At 36.9% G+C, this 20,142-nt stretch overlaps 3 protein-coding genes across 4 annotated transcripts in view; 2 read left to right on the top strand and 1 right to left on the bottom strand.

The window, feature by feature from the left end:
• The window catches only part of LOC106108225 (eukaryotic translation initiation factor 2D), a 4,478-nt gene extending 1,702 nt beyond the window's left edge, over positions 1–2,776 (bottom strand). The window contains exons 1-8 of the mRNA XM_013289326.1: positions 2,614–2,776; positions 2,276–2,534; positions 1,667–1,836; positions 1,177–1,315; positions 778–943; positions 380–509; positions 144–240; positions 3–36 (exon numbers count right to left, since the gene is read on the bottom strand). Coding sequence (XP_013144780.1) covers positions 3–36; positions 144–240; positions 380–509; positions 778–943; positions 1,177–1,315; positions 1,667–1,836; positions 2,276–2,534; positions 2,614–2,669 — 1,051 coding nt within the window. The 5' untranslated portion in view covers positions 2,670–2,776. The remainder of the gene's footprint in view (positions 1–2; positions 37–143; positions 241–379; positions 510–777; positions 944–1,176; positions 1,316–1,666; positions 1,837–2,275; positions 2,535–2,613) is intronic.
• Positions 2,777–6,535: 3,759 nt separating this feature from the next.
• The window catches only part of LOC106108285 (GAS2-like protein 3), a 48,956-nt gene continuing 35,349 nt past the window's right edge, over positions 6,536–20,142 (top strand). For both annotated transcript variants that reach the window (XM_013289408.1, XM_013289406.1), the window contains exon 1: positions 6,536–6,718. The gene's annotated coding sequence lies outside the window, so the exon portion shown is untranslated. The remainder of the gene's footprint in view (positions 6,719–20,142) is intronic.
• LOC106108224 overlaps positions 19,486–20,142 on the top strand; it is a 3,790-nt gene continuing 3,133 nt past the window's right edge. The window contains exon 1 of the mRNA XM_013289324.1: positions 19,486–19,554. Within this exon, the coding sequence (XP_013144778.1) occupies positions 19,486–19,554 (69 nt within the window). The remainder of the gene's footprint in view (positions 19,555–20,142) is intronic.

Genomic DNA, 20,142 nt, shown 5'->3' with positions numbered 1-20,142 from the left:
GCCCTTCTCCAGCTCGCGCACCTCCACCAAACCTTCCTTGAACACGCAGCGCCATGTCACACTGACGCACTCTACAACTCTATTTAATTCACATTTTGGATACAAGTTAGATGTTCAGAATGCGGTGCGAAGGTAAACGGTACCTGCTGCATGGCGTCGAGGAACTTGCTCATCTTCTTGTAGCTGGACTTCTTGACATCCAGGCTGCGGTGTGCGGGACACAGCGGCATCAGGTGGTTCCTGAAACATGCCACATGCTTCACACACGATTACATCATACCAGGGGTAAGACACTTTCAAAACGTATTTAAAAAACTTGTTCCATGGTCTCCAATGTTTGTAGAGATACAATGTGTGTATCGGGATGTACAATATTTACTTGTAGAGCAGGTTGGTCTTGAGCGGCAGCTGCAGGTTCTTGCCCTCCCGCTTGATGAAGCTGAGCAGACACCACTGCAGCAGCTCGTCCATGTCCGTAGGCACCGGGTCATCCTCTATTTGTGAACTATCTGGAAATTACACCCTTCATATAATGTCCTACATCGAAAACTTTAAATGTTCTACGGTGAATTGCAAATAGTTTAATAATAATGATTACAAGAAAACTCATTTGGAAATACCGTGTTATACTTATTACTATATTTTCAACAAGTAAAATGCAAGTTTTAGGGCCTGTTCCACTAAATTGTAAGTTATCTGATAATAATTCAACATATAAAATATGCATTCTTAACTTTTACTTTTACATAAATTTCTGTGAGTACAATCTGCAATTACCTGTCAGAACAGTTTCATCGAACTCTAATTCCTCATTGTCAAATGTCTCGTCTTCACAAATTGTTTTTGGTTCATTTAAAACTGGAAAATGAGTCGATTTCTCAGCGGGAGATGTTTCTTTGACCAAACTGGGCCATTCTTCTCTGATCGGTTGCTGGATACTTAACTGAATAAAAATATTATTACATTTTATAAATTGTACAAATTTACGATACTAGCTGTTACTCGCAACATCGCCCGCGTGAAATTAAAAAAATAGTAAAAACATAGCCTATGTTACTGGTAACATTGCTTTGTAATAGTGTTAGAATTTTTAAAGTTGGTCCAGTAGTTTTTGAGCTACTTCAATACATGCAAAAATACAAATCCTTCTCCTCGTTGATTAAAATTTTTTCTAACCAGTGTGATGTGTGCAGCGACACTGTCCACAGAGGGGCTGTAGGCGGGGGGCTGCAGCTTGGGCCGCTCCAACTTTGTGAACTTGGCCTCCTTGCAGAGCAGGTCTCCAAACACGTGTAGCGTCTCCATGCATACACCCCTACAAACAAAAAAAATAAAATAGATTTTCTTAGAAATGTTTTATTTGGTCAGCAGCAGCAGTCTTCAAATTAAAAATGAGGATTTAGATTATCTAGGAGTCAATAATAAGCTGTCATTATTGAAGATTATCAAGTCATACAAGTTTTTGTCTAAACGTCGGGGGCTCAGCAGTTATGCACTTGACTTGTAATCTACAGGTTCTGGGTTGACTCACACCATACTAATAAGATTTTCGATTTATCATACCATATATGTACATAATTTACGCAAAGTTACTATGGTTAAGGAAAACATCGACCCCAGTGAGAATGTATAGTGATTTTTTCTCTGGGAATACAGTGCAACTGACATTGTGGTTCTAAGGAGGTTTGCGGAGGAGAGCGTGGCTCGGCCGACGGCGCCCGCAGCGGCGTTGTCTGCGGTGGCGGCGGCCAGCAGCGCGCCGCGCGCGAAGCGGGGGAACGACTCCGCGCCCGCCATCGCTACGCCCGGCGCGTACAGCGGCGCCCCGCCCGCTAGCTGACATGCAATACACACACTATTTTAGTTACTTATTATTGGCCTGTGACAGTTTAGATATTACCACATCAACTACAACTAAATGGATCTCTCTGAAATTTTCCATAAAAATCTGACTAAAACAGCAATAGAATTATTTATTCCGCATTAAAGGTTTTTTAAATGTATCATACATTTTTCTTATAGGATTAATACGAATCTATTACTCCAACAGTACAAAAACTTTCAATATGGATATACACACTATTTTCTTTTTAAACAATATAACTAAGACATTTCTCGGGCAACATTTGTAAAAAAATGTAAGGAACTAACTTTAAAAATTGGATATATATCATTTACAAAAAATATATACATAAAAATACTGTTTACACAAGTTCACATAGTTTATGAAACAAGAGTTTTTATAAATAAAAATTGTAGAGTAAGAGGTGAATACCTTGGGAAGGACTAGTGAATGTATAATGAGTGTGGGTAGGAGGTCCGGCACTTTCCACAGGGCGCAGACGGTGGGCACGAGCACCTCGCCGGCCTCTATCACTATCGGCACGTTGTCCACCACATACACACCCACTGTCTCGCCGGAGTGTAGAATCAATTTCATACAACTTGTGTTTGACTTCACAGGTACTAATTCTTTCACCTTCTCATCAGTAGCAGCTGGGAATTCATTTAAAATACGCTGTGCCAAATGTTTCCTGGAAAAAGTGTACAGAAAATATTGAAATACAAAAACAAAGTTGATTTTCACTCAAGACACAAAATAAAATTACATACTTTTCCGAATTCTTTAAAGTATTATTTGATTTTAATTTATACGCTTTACCAAACATTTTGCTTACAAAAGTTGTATGTTATTATGTTAAGTTTAATTGTTTTTCTTGAATATTACAGTACTATTCCATACTTTACGCGGTGTTTTCTGACAATTTCAGAATCGAACAGCTGTTGTCGGATGTCAGTGTCAGGAAACATCTTTTTGACACTATTTTTCGTTTAGTAATTTATAAAACCAAAATATTTTTCGAGCGGAAATTGTAAATACATCTTTTTGCGGTGATGAAGCTTTGAGCCAACTTTGAGTCAATAAATAAATAATAAAATACATTATAACATTTAAGTAATAAATCAAACGCATAAGCGAGTACATATATTGTTGATGCGCGCAAGGTTTTCTATGGATGGCATTACACAATTATATAAATTTGCTCGCAGATATTTAGTAGGCGCACCATGCCTTTTGAAATAATACAAGTTATTTAAATAAAAAAAATAATTTACAACAAATAATGCTTTCATGCTATTTAAAACATTCACTACCTGAAAAAAATAACTAAGATTTTTAATAGTACTCAATATTATTTTAAAAGAGCATAAATCATTTCTTCACTGGTTATATCTATTAATTTACTTGTATAGGAAGTGAGTCGATAGATTATGATAATTTAGTTGTACGTTATGTGCACATATTAGTATGGTAATGAAAGCCCACGTTGTGCAGGATGGCGGGAATTATGACACAAAATGACATGCAATAAGTAAACTGCGTCGTTAGATGTCGATATATCTGGGCTCACTCGGCCTCGACTGACGCCACTAACTAATCAATCATCAGGTAATCACACGCTACGAGTCATTTCTCGATCCTCCGCTCTACGAGCATCGTTAGATATCAACTGTGGGTGTCATAAGCAATCACTTAAAACAAGGTTTTTAATGCGACACAATTGTATGTTCCTTTCTATAACTTTAAGTGGACCAGTATTACGTTTAAGTTTTCTGTAAAAAGGTGTCGAGCTTTTAGCGCCGGTTTGATACGATCTGAAAACGAAGAGCTCTAGAACTAGAATGTTCTTTCATGTTTTGTGACCCCGACTTCGCCCCTGGGAGCCGCCGAATGAATCCGGGACATCCTTTATGCGGCGGCCATCGCGGCCTCGTCTGCAAGATTGATGATAAAAGAACACTTATACCCTGAGGTGTCATTATCTCGAAGAAGGTTGAGTGTAAGGAATGGGCCTCACAAGTTTAATAAAGAATATTGCAAAATATGTAGTAAATATATACCTTTACTATGTTACATAGCTTATGTACAATGTAAACTATATACCGAGTACACAACGGATAGTTATCTTCAGTGCGACCTATTACCTGGGTCTGGGATAAACTTTTAATCGTAGCACTATCATTAACTTGTGCTTGTCCCTACGGAGAGACGGCACAGTATGTTTTTTTTATAATAAAAGGGGGCAAACTAGGCGGACACCTAGGTGGTTGACGACGCCCTTGGACATCCACAACACCAGAGGAACTACAGATGCGTTGCCGGCCTTTGTGGAAATGATAGGCTCGCTTCTTGAAGGACCCTAAGTCGTATTGGTTTGGTAATAACGCCGAGGACAGACCGTTCCACAACGCGGCTGCTCTTCCATACACTTTCAGTCGTAGCTCTATCGTAAACCAAATAAACGATATAACGCAACTTTGGATATTAGTTTAGTTGTGAACAAGTCTTAAAGGTTTAGTTGAGCATCGCTCCTGTTTAGTAGAAATGCTTACTTTGTGCGGCGCGGGAAGTAAACCGGAGCACTCGAGTAGGGTGACCACACTTAGGCACGCCGAAGATTCTTCAGTATTTTACAATATAAAATGACTAGATTATCGGCACTGATACTTAGATTTGTGAGAAGATTGATGAATGCATTAACTACTCAGTTATCATTTATTTTTTCATCGATGTATACAGTTAGTAAGTTTGCATAATTTTAAGAGATCGAAAATTTTATTAATATATCAAAAGACAACCACAATAATCTGAAATATGTATTGCCTGTATTAAATAAATGTCCTAGTTTAATCCGTAGACATGTGGACTCCAGTGCCTCTGCAATGCAGCAGCGGTATGTAGAGGGATTTCTCTGGAGATGAATGAATGAGAGGCAAACTTATTCCCGCTATATAGGTGAAAATTTTATTCGACATATTCAAAACATTTCCTGTAACTTTAACTAAATTTAGTTTATATCTCTTGTATTTATGAATTCTATAGATGAGGTTAAGCAATTACTTAAAATAGTTTAAACTCCTGATAATCTCTTTAAAAAAGTTTAAAGTACGATAGTATTATTGTTCGCAAAAGACTTGAATAAGGCAGAAGTGATAAAAATGACCTGTAATATCACTCGCAGGCTTTTAATGTATGTAATTAAGTTAAAAGCCTTTACATAAAGGGAGGCCTCATGAAGCATAGTATAATACGTGCTGCAAGTTGCCGCGGGCGTGTCCGGCGCGAGCGGGCGCCACCTTGTCGCACTCGCCACACCTCTTGTCTATGGTCTATGGTGTACCTTTTGATTGACTTTCAGAAGGGTAATTTATTAGGTTTTAATGCCACGTTGATGGAGTCACAGGGGGAAGCTAGTTTTTATTAATAAACAGACGTTATAGTCAATACTCTTCTAAAACTATAATAAAATTAAAGTATTTGGCAATAACAGTAAACCTGAACCGTGGGTGAAATAACTTGTGTGTTGCCGTCACTTGCATACTTGTAGTGTTGGAATACGTTTAATTGCATGTCCATGGTTTTGAACTGCAGAACTTAATAAAAGTGGCTATAAAACGAATTAAAAAATCGGAAATAAGGAGTAGACACTCGTTTTTATTGGGTTATATTAGTAACACTACTCATATTGATAACGATGGTAAAGAAAACATGATGGTACCACTTTTTAGGTGTTTTTAATAAAAACTAGCTGTTCCTGTGCGACTTCATCCGCATGAAATTATGAAAATCTTATTTTATTGTTTATATTTGTCAAATTATCAATAGCAAATGTCAAACTGATATGACGTGACAAACCTTGGCAATCTTGTTTCCTTAATGTTGGCAGCAACTTATGGTCTCTTTCCCACATTAGGGTTTTTATCCAAAATATTTACCCCCTAAGTTTAATGGCGTTAAAATATATAGCCCAAAGCGTGACGAAAGTGTGGGGCTCTTTATTAAAAGAAGAAAAATTCAAAAATATTCTGTACTTGGTGACATCTTAGGCAACAAAGAAGTGTGTGTTTACGCTTTGTTATACTCGTAATAGTATAGATTGACAGAAAGAAAACAGCCTGATGAAAGTTTTTGTTATTGCGACTACTTCATATACTAAACAGGCTTAATAACTTTGTCGGTTGTTGCTCGGAGTCTATAAGCCAGCGCCGGCGGGCTTCGCAACTGCGACTGGATAAAGTTCTGCCAACTGAACGACAGAGACGGAATGCCCTCGGGCATGAAAAATGCAAGGGAATTTTTACAGTTAAAAATCAGTCAATTATTTTTGACGTAAATAATCCCAAGTGAAAAATAGAGTTTCACTAATTTATATCAGTTTTTCTATTAATTAAATACTTGTTTATTGTAAATTGAAACATTAAGTTTATGTCAACGTTTTAAATTATAACTAATAAATATAATTAGAGATAGCTAATGAAAAATAATTACTGTGAAACAGTCTTCGGACTGTGTATGTAGACAAAGCTTGTAGCCATCTATCTATTCAAATTGAATCTCGCACAGTATACTTGGATATTCTAGAAACTAGAATATATAAAAGACAAGAACGATAGCTATATGTTCCTATTATTGTTTTTTTTTCTTTGAAGGAGCACGTCAGTTCTGTTTACAAACTAAGAGTGGCACTGCGGCTGCTGGTGCTGGTGGTGGATGGTCACTCGGTTCCCGGCGCTGAGGCAGCGAGCACGCGCCTCACCTGCGGCAACGCACGCGCGATATTTACCGCACTTTTAATTAATTAGTGAGTGAGAGTTTTTGTGAGGATCGCAGCGGCGCGGAACCGCAGTTATTTGCGGACTTTACACTCCTTCTTCGGTAAGTAATTGATGGTAGTTAAATAATTAACATACTAGTTAACTGTTAGTTTTTGTAACGTTCACGTTTGTTGCGATATGCGCGGGAAAATTATTGTACCGCAACAATATTTTTTTTACTTGTAAAATAAAAAAAAGTATAACCAAATAATTAACGAGATTTTGTGTCCTTATGCAATTTAGTCTATAAATACATTTTAAAATTCCGTTACCTTTAATATCAAGAAGGAAGCAATGATAAGATAATCAATGTTAGTGAGAAATTAATTTTAAATAGAATGAAATTCTCAGAATAATATCCAGGTAATTTTTTACATTTTAACTGGATTTTATAACGATGCGACGTTCTTTTGTTATTCTTATCTTAATCCGTGTGACAAAAATGTTACTTTTTAAGATTTTATTTATGTAAACTATAGAAGGAAAATTTTTAATTTGATTGTCGCTTAGATTTTTTCAAGTACAAGGTTGACCTGAAACTCGTTCTATAGTAAACAGTTGGAAATGCAATCAATTAGAAGAAAATCTATTCGTGTATTTCCTCAGTTCAGGTTATTGTTTATAATATTGTTAAATTGAGCCTGGCGACAAGATGCACTTAAACATGATGCGTTATTTTACGTTCGAGTTAGTTTCGAGGTTATGGTAATACGTGAACCGTCTGGCGAGCGTGTCGTGTCGGGAAGGCGCTCGGGGTCTAATCCGATCGTTTAACATTTTCATTGCGCAGTGAAAGTGAACACAAGAACAATAGCGCGATATCATTTCACGCGGATTTTAAAATCTCACGATAATTTACATTAAACATCTCATGCGTGTGATAATCATTAAACTTTTTTTTGTTTATTACTTTTATAATATTTTGTTGGGTCATTTAATTGTTGTGTAACAATTATTTTACGTACAATGAACGAGGGATCGTTCTTTGTGTCAATTCTTGATGTAGAACTACGACCGCAGATAATAATTTTTGACCAACTTCTCAAACTAAGAAGCTTAAAATCTTCTTAGACTTTCAATGATTTATAATCATTTTAAGTCATTTAGTGTAAACAATTTATGATGTATAGGCAATAATCGTAAGGTGTAGGCTGATGCAGGCGGGTTATTACTGGCCTATTAACGTTTAGTACAGCTGCTGTGTTAATATTAAAACTGTATGTCGTATATATTTTGTCTCCTGTCCGATTGTAAATCATTAAATCACTGGATATCAGGCTTTGATTAAAAATTGTCATAATCCGAGAACGACAGAGAAGGTATTTGCTCTGAAAATGTTTAAAATCAAGCTACAAATATATATTTATTGAAATAAAATGGTATTTAGATCCTTAAATGTATGACGCCGGATGTATTGGTTTTTATTACAACAATAATAACATGAGAATGATTAGGTCGGTGCGTGCATGGGGTGCGGGGGGTGCGGTGGTGCATGGGGCGGCAGGGGGCGGCGGGAGGTATCCATCGAGAGGTTGCATTGTTTTCGTTCCCGGAACGGCCTGCTGCGACAGCCGTGTAATCGATTCTTCCGGTCACCTGTGAGCGAAAAAAAACACAATAGTATTTATCTTCATAATTGTACGAAAGTTACTCATTAGCATTATAAAGAACTTACTACAAAACATGGCGTTACAAGTTTCTGGGAAACACGAAAATTGAGAAATCTTTATTGTTATTATGTCGTACTTGTTGAGGATTTTGTAGGTTTTTTCTAGTTTTCCCGTATTTTAAGTCTACATTCTATAAATATTGCTCAGAAGCATTTGTTGTAAAAGGCCTGTGTCACGCGTTTTGAAGGTTACTTAGACCCATACATAACGATTGTATACAAAACTAGAAAAAAAAGGTGTTAGCCTTCCGAGTTCACTGACCCAGTACGATCTGGTGAGGTCACGTGAGTCGCAACTCATCTCCGGAGCTAATCCAACAGCCACCAACAACCGCCAGCCGCCCGCCGCCCGCAGCCGCCCGCAGTCGTCAGCGCCGTGGGAACAAACGCACATCCGTACATCGTAATGATTATCACATTTCATAAAAATATACTTTAATCGACCGCGAATGTATGAGGTAATAACCTAAATACTTTAAAGTTCAAGGAGTATAGCTCGTGAATGTTTTTACTCTGAGGTTAAAAGTTGCATATTATCTGCTATCCGCTTTATTGTGACTTAAGTATTTATCGTAAACTTCGATAGTCGGTGTATTAATGACTCACTTGTGTTAAGTTATTAATCTAACCGTGAGAGTTAAAAACTTAATTAAATTAAATTTTTCGTTACAAAGATATTTAGCCACTTCCTGTGGCACTGCAAATATGAATTTAATAAAATAAACTTTAATATAAAAATCATTGCCAGATTCCTTGGCAAGGCTAATTTCCAAGGGAGTGTTACTTAACAAGTAATTGTAGTAATTAAATATTATAAACCGACGACTTTGTTTAATTAACTAAGGTAAGGAATATATCCTTAACTAGCAGTTCCCGTGCGATTGCATAAGCAAAAAATTATTTTATTGTTTACATGTGTCAAATTGTCAATTGCGAATGTCAAAATAACATGAAGTGACAAACGTTGGCAATTTTGCTTCCTTGATGTTGGCAACAACTTATGGTCTCTTTCCCACATTAGGGTTTTTATCCAAAATATTTACCCCTAAGTTTAAAGACGTGAAAATATATAGCCTAAAGCGTGACGTAAGTGTAGGTCTTTTTATTAAAAAAAGCATTATTCAAAAATATGCTGACATCTTACGCAACAAAGAAGTGTGTGTTTACGCTTTATTACAATGTAGTATAGATAGTATAGATGAACAGAGGATTGTAGAAAAAGTACGTATTTTGAAGAAAAAATTGTTCAAAACAACATCAGCCGTGTCTCTCTTTGTGATAAAGGACAAGGGCTTGATAAAGTGACGTTGATAATAAATATTTACGACTTTTTTTTGTCCCGCATCGAATTTAAGTATTGACCGTGACAAGTTGTTTTTGTTTTACAGCCTTGAGAATGTGTTAACTGCAGTTTTTTGCTATTATGATAAAATTATGATTGGTTGAAAATTAAACGAATACGTTGAAAATCTGTGATATGTGAATACAAGTTTTAAGTAGGCGTTAGCGGATGGTCTGTGTTGTTTTGTTATAGTAACGATCAACATTAACCTATTTCTAAATACGACATCTGTTTCACAAACTGTAAAATGTCGTCAATAAATACAAAGTAGTGAATGTACCTCATAGTTAGTAAACGGTAGTTAAAATTTTACACTACAAAGGCTATGAAATATCTTCTTAAGAAAATACTTAATAATAGTATTATTTTTTATTTAACTATGGTTATTAAATTTTTCTCAGGTCTTAAAAAGATCTTTATAAACGAGTTACTTTTAAAAGCATAAAAGTTCAGTTAAAAACTCTCGTTTGCGAAAATATCTCAAGAGCGGTAATTCGGCAGCGTTTAAAATGAAAAGAATATTCAGCTGAAATATACGTTTTTAAAATGCAACGGGTTTTCTATTCATTTCTAAACGTATATGCACGGGTTATTTATATTCATTTACATTTCCTCTGAAAGCGCGGGAAGAGTTTTAAAAAGATTTTTAAACGAATGTTTAATGCGCAGAAGTGTTTTAAATGTGGTCACGAAAATTTATCATGCAAGCATTTAAATGCTTATTTTTTAGTTTAAAGTACCCTATTTTGGTAAACTAAGCTTAGTACCTTGCTGTTCGTAAAGAAAGCAAGTTAAATATACTGCAACAATTCAAATACTGATAACATAGATGGGTGATAAAGATATACGACATGAACACAAGCGCCCCACGTGTTCAGTCTGCACGTGGCCAGCTTGGCCGTGTCGATGATGTCTAGGCGGCCGCTTGGTTTGTTCCCCGCCTACGCCTGCAGCAGTCGGCGTCACCACATCCGCAAACAATAACATTTGTTGTTCTGTATATCTACATATTTATGTATGAATATGCCCTTCAATTTGTAAGTAATCGTAAACTATTTAACAGAGACATATTTTAGTAGATGCACTCTTATACGTGTAGTATTCCATTCCTGTGGGATTCGATTTGTTTGCGTTTCATTAAAAAAATGAAAGAATGTTAAGCTCAGTGTATCGAAGGGCTTACATTCACCATTACAAATGCGTCCTAGCCGGCACAAGGCACGAGACACAATAGCACATAAATTATAGCGAGTTTTCGTAGAGGCATTTGCAAGTGAATGAGCCGCACCGATCAATGAGTGGGGCCCTTCTTATAGATATAAAAGCTCCATGCACATCACTATGTATAAAAACGTTTCTTATGTTACTCTACTGTATGCAAACAGTAAAACATCACCATTATCTTCTACATACTTCCCCCATTGAGGCGCTCAGAGCTTACCACAATTGCGGCATGATTAACTTCACGTATGTCTTTGAACAGATTTGTGCAAATTGCATCACTGTATTTTGCTTCACCGTGTTAGTAGACAGCGGGATTCGAATCTAGGACCTGTAGAATACAAATCAAGTGCTAACCCTAGAGGCACTGAGGCTTTCAAGACTTAAACGCTTTCTGGTAATTCGTTTCAGAAAAGTAAACGATTACATCCGTGCCACAAACACTTTCCGTTGTTATAAACATAAACATTATAAACATAAACAAACAACAACATAAAAGCTTAGTTTAATGTGTTAAAAATTAAAATAACTGTAAAGTAATTGCTTGTTGTGTTCTTGTTACGAGTAAAAATGTTTTTAAAGTATTTATATTTTTACATATCCGTAATTTGATACATTTTTAACGTGATTGGCATCTTTTGCTCTGCGTTTGTCACCGTATATCTTGTTCTATTTTATTGAAATCACTAGCAACACCTGTCAAAAGTTCAGGAAAGCCATTAAAACGGTCAGTTTTAAAAGCGGTGAGTCTAAAATCACAAGAAGTGATGGAAAATATTCCTGACGGCTTTACGACGGGAATGAGTGAGGGGAAAACTGCGATGTTGTGAAATATGACGCGCCCCGTCAAAGTTCTCGGAACTCTCATGAGTTCGTATAGGGTAGCCACATTATACCCGTTGTTGGGATTTATTACTAAAGTTTTCTTATGTTTTTTAAATCTTAGATATCTCTGGATACTGAGCTACAGGTGAACTTTCCACAACTAAAATTTACTTTGTTTTATAATTACGGTGTAAAATATAACTAGTTTTGCTTCATTTAAATAAAATTAGTTTGAGAAATACTTAAGTTAAACCAAATGAAGATAAGGATTACTTATAAAAACATTAATTATTTTCTTTTAAAAATAAGGTCTGCATGATTGTGTGGTCACCCCACTCGTCGGCATATTGTCTCGCGTACGCGCACCTATTATCGTATTTAGGTCGCAAGATGACGCGTTCTTCCGTCAGTTGGGCGCATCTCTTCGCCGCGTCCTTATTCTGTACTCTGCATCCATAGCCAAGATTAGAAACATGTTTTTCATTGTTTCATGTTGTTTTGTTTCTCAAATACACTGATAATAGTTTACACAGTCTAAAAAGAATAGCCAGTAAAAAAGCTTTTATTAATCTAAGTATGTTATGAAGTTCAAACGTCAAGTGTTCAAAGAATAACTTTGTGTTAAGTTGTCTGCAGTCGTAGGTTATCTCCAGCAAAGCTCACAAGGGTTTCTCCTCATAAGGATTTATTGTAATGCAAGATAAACAACTGAGACTATCCATTTTGTTGTTATCGGCGTCTCTGCGCATAAAGCTGTCCTCTCATACACGACAAAGTTTACTAAAGTTATGTTCTATGCGAGATAAGTTTGTACATAAAACATTATCAAGATTTTGTTACGGTAACAAAAGATGCCGCTATTAGGGCAATGATTTCGAATTTTTTCTTCTTGCGTATAAATTTGGATTATCAGCGCTCGAGTAAAAACTTTATGAGTCATCCTATAGGGAACACTTCCCGCGGCTGGATTTATGTCCCTCTGGTGTGCGGTCGAGTTGCCGCGACTTTTACTGGCCGTAAACCACCAGTCGTTGCTATGAAGTATGTACTCGGTGTCATACCACTGACGGTAGATGGCTCGGAGAGGTACAATACCATATCTAACAGGCAGGGTTGTCTCCTTGTTTAATTATTTGCAGTGAAAAATGTAATAATAGTCAATTTAATTTTCCTAAGAGAAAAATATTTTTTATTGTAATAAAGTTTATCTTTTTATGTCATTCGATTTGTTAATCATGTTGATGAAAAATAAGTTATTCATGTAATTTATGTAACAGGCTACCTTACGAAACAGTTGCCAGCTATTTGTCAGGGTTGATCCCGTTTCCTCGCGGCGTGCAGCGCGTCGTTGCAATTTTGATGGCAACCCACTTCGCGACTTTTGTAAGCATTCTATTCGTGAAGAACAAAAGAATATGAAAATACGCCAGTATTACCCTTTAGTATCCCTCAGGCATTTTATTGTATCATATCACGTGTCACCATTGCTCCCGATGGAGCTCCATTCCCTCAGGCACTTTACAAATAGATGAAGTACTTTGGAAACTAGGTGCGGGTTTGTTTCTCAGCTTAACAAATTATTCTATGTGGCTATATAAAAGCAATTTAGTTAAAAGGGTAATTCTATTTTACATGTTTCGTTAATTTATTATTAAAACCTTTTGCAGTTATCAGACATTTTACTTCTAATTTATTTTTGCTTAACTTTGACTACATCTCAAGAAATATGCTTGATAACTTAAACTATGTTAACGTGTGTTACTTCCACTTGAAGTTAAGTAACATACTTTTGAGTTAACCTGCATCTCCGATGGTTAAAACTCGGGTATTCATAAAATTCGTTGTAATGGCAACAAGTGCGGTATGCTTGCGTAACGCAGCCGCGGATGTGCGGCTTCCAGAGTCCAACGTATTACATCACTGTAGCAATACGCGCTTTTATATAACATATTGTTCAATTGCACTAAAATCTACAAAAATGTGGAATATCAACTTCAAAAATGAGAACACTGAGAACTTCTTAAAGTTTGAATGGTTTCTTTATAGAGAAGTCAGGGTCACTACAATAAAATGTTTTTAACCTTTTTTATGAAAGTAAGACTTTAGTTACGCGTTAATTAAGACAGATTAAAGGCGATTGTAAATCGCAATATGGAATAACAAATGGCATTAATTGGCGCAGTTCCGCGGCGCACAGTTTGCAATCAAATCGCTAATTAAAGTTATTTAGTTGTGCGCCGAAAAACTTGCCGTGCGTTAAAATTGTGAAAGGTTTGTATACGCGTGTGTTCGACCTCGCACTAACATTTCACGAATCATAAACTCAAAGGTTTTTACGATAAAAATCGTAACAATTATAGTGTGAACAATATTCTTAATTTTTACCGATTCGCATTAAAACTGTGTTGAAATAACAGAAAAAGTAGTTTTTTTGGTCCATTAAAAACATTTATTTAAGCTATTTGAGTACTGTTATCATAGATTTTATATGTTTAGAATGTTTACAACAAAAAACTAACTGAAAATAAGGCGTAAACAAGCGGAAAGCGCTTAAAATCTCATGTTTCATTATAGTTTTAAAGCTCGTATTGTAGTCCGGCTGCGTCGGCTGCAGCTTAGCGAGGAAACTGCATTCAACACAACTGCCTTTTGTCGGGGGCAGTTAACCCTTTGTATCTGTCTGACTTTAGGGAATACAAAAGCCAGGACTTATGACGCGCGCTGAAGTACTTGAAAATGTTAACACGCGAATAAATTATGATAAACAAAGCTGTGTAGTGGGAAGAAGGCGGCTCACGCTTATGGTTACTAACCACAAGGGATTTATACATAGTTAAAAATTCATCCAGTTCTGCGACCACCGTATAAAACAGAAGGCAATATTAGCGTGTACAGAGCGCACGCTCGGTAAAGGCAACAAAAAGTCCCCGGGACCGGTCGGGGCGCATGCCGCCGCTGCCGCCGCCGCCAGCCGCATGCCCGCGACATGCGCAACTAAATCATATTCAATGTACTAAAACGATACTGCCCTTTTACTTAGATATTAAATCACAGCGACGGTAGCTCAGATACCGATGATTTTGTGTTTAAACTGTAAAAAAGGATAGTAGGTTTCCGCTTAAAGACGTTAGTAATCACACTCAAATGATGCTGATTTTGATTATTTTCAATCTGAGTGTTAATCCTTAGGTTTTATTGTCCTCTGATGTAGCTTATACACCGCTAACGAAATTCGAGTAAGCAGCGTATAAGCTAAACTTATAACTTCAAAGTTAATAAGTTTACTGCGTAACAGCCCGATATCGGCCAGACGCGGTAGTTAAGCTGGTGCGGACGAAGTGCGAAACAATTATTTCAGATGTATACATTACATTACATAAAATGTATACATTATGTATCCACAAAATTATAGCAGTTTAATCTATCCTAGTGCTAGAAAGACCTGCCACACACTGGCGGAAATATCATAGGGGACGTATTTTGGCCCGCCGCCGCACCAGATGAAGAATAATGATTTTACTTGCCGCAGGGAGCGTGTTAAGAAATCAATCATTTAATGGTATACATATTTCATTGAGTATATCTCATCGATGTGCACCGCCTGCGTGGTTTGAGGAGCTCGCGAGTCGACCTTGGAAGAACTGGTTCATTATCAAGCTGTAGTTGTGCTGTGCGGAGTGCGGAGTGCGGAGTGCGGAGTGCGGAGTGCGGAGCCGCCACACTATTGATAAAACAATGATTTAATTATACCGTTTGTGCATTGAAGCGGAAATCTGTCTTAATTGTAATTTACTATGTTGATTCGGGAAATTTTAATTAAGGAAGTAATCTAATTTGACTTCCTTTATATTCTACAAGTGCATTGGTGCGGCATTTTTAATCTTTTTCTATTTCAGTGATGAAATGCTGAGGCCAATGTTTGAAATTTGACATATCCCTAGTAAATGAAGAATGTAATAAGATCTTTATTAGTAACGACATAAATTACTGTATTAGCTTTATTTATCGAATCTTTCAGTTGCACAGTTTTAACCTTGATTGTATTGGCAACATGATGGCCGACACGAAGGCTGGCACGGCGTGGATCGGCTGCCCTCTTCGTGCAGGCTGTGCAACGTTGACAGGTTGCTAGGTTACTTAACCGCGAGCTGGGCAACTTCCCGACTGACAGCCTCCCCTCATCCCCTCCCAGGGTAACCAGTCAATCACGTAACTCTTATCAGTTTCCGGGGCCACGCGTAAAAGCGCAAGTTGCGACAAAAACCAGTCTGATATCGCAGAAGCTCGTTTTCAAAGTTGTTAAACAATTTCTAAAGTAAAAGCGTAGTTAATACATTATTCCTGAACTGATTCATTTTCTTCTAGCACATTAAAATGAGTTACATGTTAATGAAATCAGGGCAAGTAATGACTGAATTGAATTTGTTACTTAGCCTTTTGCAGGTTTTACTGTATGTTATTCTTGCCCTGTTTATAAACATTAAAAAGAATTATACCAAAAAACACCCATCCAGATGAATTGTTCAAAATTAAATACAAATTAACACACACTTTTTGAAGTATTTAATCCTTCAACATGTATAAACTGCGATCTCAAGTATGCAAACAATGTACAAAGTACCTAAATATCAAGTGACAGGTACGTCTAAGCTCAATGGAGTCGCCGCGGGACGGACAGACGGACGGTGCTGTAAATATTTATATATTTAGGTGTGACATGAGGCGGCCGCGTTACTTCCTCTGCGACGGGCGCGAGTGCAGCGCTAATGTTGCGCAGGGCTGACACCATCGGATGCCCTTAGATTCACTTTTTTTTTAAATAAAGTAAAATATATCCCCAGCGTGTTTTGCATCATTCTTAGCAAAAACCTATCGATTTTTTCAATATGCCCTTAAAACAATCACAATAATGGAAAATCTTTAAGACAGATAAAATAAAAATAAATGTACTTAACCTCTGCATTTTATTATGAGGCTGTCTATTGATTTTTGTTCATTAAAAGTTATTAAGCTAATTAACAACTCGCAATTTAAAAGTAAAAAGATATTACTTAAAAATTATCTTGGAAAAATTTAAATATTTCCCTAATGTGTCAGCCCTATAAGTAGTTAGTTCAGTCCTATGCAGGTACGCACTGAAATAGACCAGCGAAGTATCGTAAAGTCTACCATCTCTCTCCCTCCCACCGGCCGCACATCTCACCTCTCACCTCGCGCCAGGATTCCTGCGCCGTCCTTCACATGGAGAGAATTAACCCTGCACGGGCGAGGTGAGCAACCTGCAATGTCCTCAGATGAAACTATTGCATACTTAATGCACTGACCGACAAAAATAAAATACAAAAGTTGCTAAAAGCATATTGAATGCCATTTAAATAATGGCCAGTCTATACAGATATAGTAATTTATATTTAAAAGGTCTTGTCCACGCGACTATAGACGACTATCTTTATATAAATATGTCAACAGTTAACTTTATTATGTCCCTCGGGAAAACAACATCTAATTCCCTGTTCTATACAAAACCAGACAATACACGTACTTCAACTAAAGCTAAAAGATTGATTTTAATGCCCACGGCTACAATTTATTCAAATGAATTCTATGTATTTGACTTTTAAAATTCCACGCACTTTTGAAACACAAGTAGGAATTAATTGCAAGCACTCGCGGCACAAAACCTTTTGTTGTTCATCAGTCTAATTGATGAAGGGACTTCCCCTAACAAACTTATATTTTACGAACTGAAAAACGAATGGTTTAAGCTTTGAGTGTTAGAATTTTTCAAGAACTAAATTTGTATTACACTAACGAACTCTTGAACATAAAGTTTACAGGCATCTTAGAAGGGTTATAATCCAGTTTTGTAATAAAATCAATTATGTGCAGGAAACATGTGTAGGAAGCGGGCCGGAAGCCAGACGCCGCGACAAACAAAATGGCGACCGAATTGACTTGGCAGCTGGCCAGGAATTAATCAAAATTATACTATACTTTTCTCACTAAAAATGTTTTGCTTTGTGTTGAGTAAATGATATTTAATTGCGTATTTTAGCTTCCTTCTTACTTTTTTTATTATTTAGTAAGGATTTAATTTTCTTGAGTTTTAAATCACGAATGTTGCTTGCATGTAATTAAATGAGATATCCTTGTTATTTCATCAATTGAGGTCTATCTAATGTCCTTGACAAAAGGTGTAGGGAATTTGAAGTGTCCTCACTGGTCCCCGGCTGCAGCAGGGCAGGCAGGACGCCCGCATCCTGGCGTGAAGCATGCTCTCACCCCCACACTCATTGTATTCGTCTTTCGGCAGAGACCCTGTCGGTTGTTAGTGACGCTCTCGACTACAAGTACCATGAGTGGAAAGCATTCAATGAAGATAATTTTGCCCAGTACAATGAGACCTTCAAATTTAATTGCTCTTATAAGCTAGGGACGTCTAATTGTCTAATCAATAACGAAATATGCATACTTAACTAGTATAGACTGTTATCATAAGTACTAATGTTGACTGTAGAAAGTTTAAGATATAACAACGTGCAGACAAATATGTGCGTAATTACACAAAAACAGTATTTACCTGCGCCGGAGATACGGCGCTAGAAAATTATGTCATGTGTTATCACAACGCCACGTAACATGACTCAGATCGTCGGCGAAACAGCCGCGAGATATACTCGGATTTATTAAAGATTATCTTAATATTGCAACAAACTAACACTTTAGTGTGACAGAGACAGCATAAGTCAATTTAGTACATTGTAATGTTGGATAACAATAAATACATTCGTCATTAAGCTATCAAAGTTACAAAACAAAAAGCATAACACGATGAGGTCACTCCAGTGTCGACGTGCGACAATTGTCGCTGCGGCACAATGGAGCGCTGCAGAAATATTTGTCCATACTGTTTGATCACCTGCTGATATTGTGCGGATCACCTTGCGGACAAATTCGCGGTAATTCATTGCGCGTCATTATCACATGAAACATTTGAATCAACAAACAAATTGCGCAGTGAACGTGCGACCGAACATGAAACATTGTTTATAACAATTTGGTACCGTTTGTGGAAAGATCGTACCAAGTATATTTGTCTTCTTATTCCGTCATTCTTTTAAAGATGGCCACATTATTATATCAGGGAATGAACTAACCTTTTTCAACGACTAAGTTTCGCAGACTAAACCGGGGTAAGAACGATTACTCATTACATTTCTAATTCGTGCACGTCCTTTGATGGTCGGCGGAGAGATGGTCTGATGGTAAGTGGAGTGCTTTACAATTGGATAAACAAACTATCGCTCTGTTTGATCCGCTTCTGTGTTTACACAAATCGTAAACGTTAACAGATATCTAATGTTTGAAACTGTAACGGATATTATTAATGTAATCTTATATGGACAAAAATTTAATACTAAACAGAGCTATTTTTCGAAGTCTCGGTATCTTTGCTGCAGTTTGTCAGAGATCAGGAATATTTGTCAGTATTTATGTGTTGCCGGTCGCGGGACATCCGGCACAAATATTATAAAACATCTCCATGACTATTTATGGCGGTTACTTCTACGACATGATTTATAACGTTAAATACATAATTTATGATTGATGTTAAAAAAACTTAATGAAATATTATTTTGCTGAACAAGAAATTGTAAATACAATTTTACAAATAATTTTCTATCTAACAAATAAATTGAAATAAAATACAATTTTATGTCATAACCCTGTCTCTAACATTGAAAATGCTTGGTTACTGTCGTATTCTAAAATGGTCCAATCAGAGTGTATCGAGCAGGACATACGTCAGCGCTCCCGCGGGATGCTACAAAGATCAAAGGTAGCAGCGCGCTTTATATTGCTGATTCTAAACTGAGCAGAGAATTTATCTTTTATGATAGGAATCATTCCATATAGCTGCACTTATTAAACTCCTGCACTTGAGGGGTAACTAGGATTAGTATTTGATCTAATATATTATTATTTATGAGGGCATTTAAAAATTGAGTATTAATAAAAATGCCATTAAGGGACACTTTTTATTCCCAATGTGGGTGTGTAGAAACAATAAATGTTTACTTATGATGAATGCCTACTCTCTGTTTATTGTTAAACAACTCTCCCCTAGGGCCGCTCAGCGCCCCCTAGCGGCCACACTATTACAAAAATTATAATCCGGAGTTAAATTTATGTGACAGAGTAAAATTGTATGGGAACTTTTCAGATCAAAGATATTAATAATGCAATACTATACTATTAAATATACTATACTATTAAACGACCCGGGTACGTCGTTAAACTGCGTCCAGACCACCGGAGGACGGGCAGCAGCGTCCCTACATTACGGTGGAAATACTGCGATCGCCAACCCGCCTGCCAAGCGTGGCGATTACGGCAAATTTCCCCCCAATAAATGAAAGGCACAAAA

Source organism: Papilio polytes, unplaced genomic scaffold (genome assembly GCF_000836215.1).
Source record: "Papilio polytes unplaced genomic scaffold, Ppol_1.0 DF821733.1, whole genome shotgun sequence".
NCBI lineage: Eukaryota > Metazoa > Arthropoda > Insecta > Lepidoptera > Papilionidae > Papilio > Papilio polytes.
The sequence above is the reverse complement of the archived record's forward strand: the minus strand, read 5'-3'. Positions and strand labels throughout refer to the sequence as shown.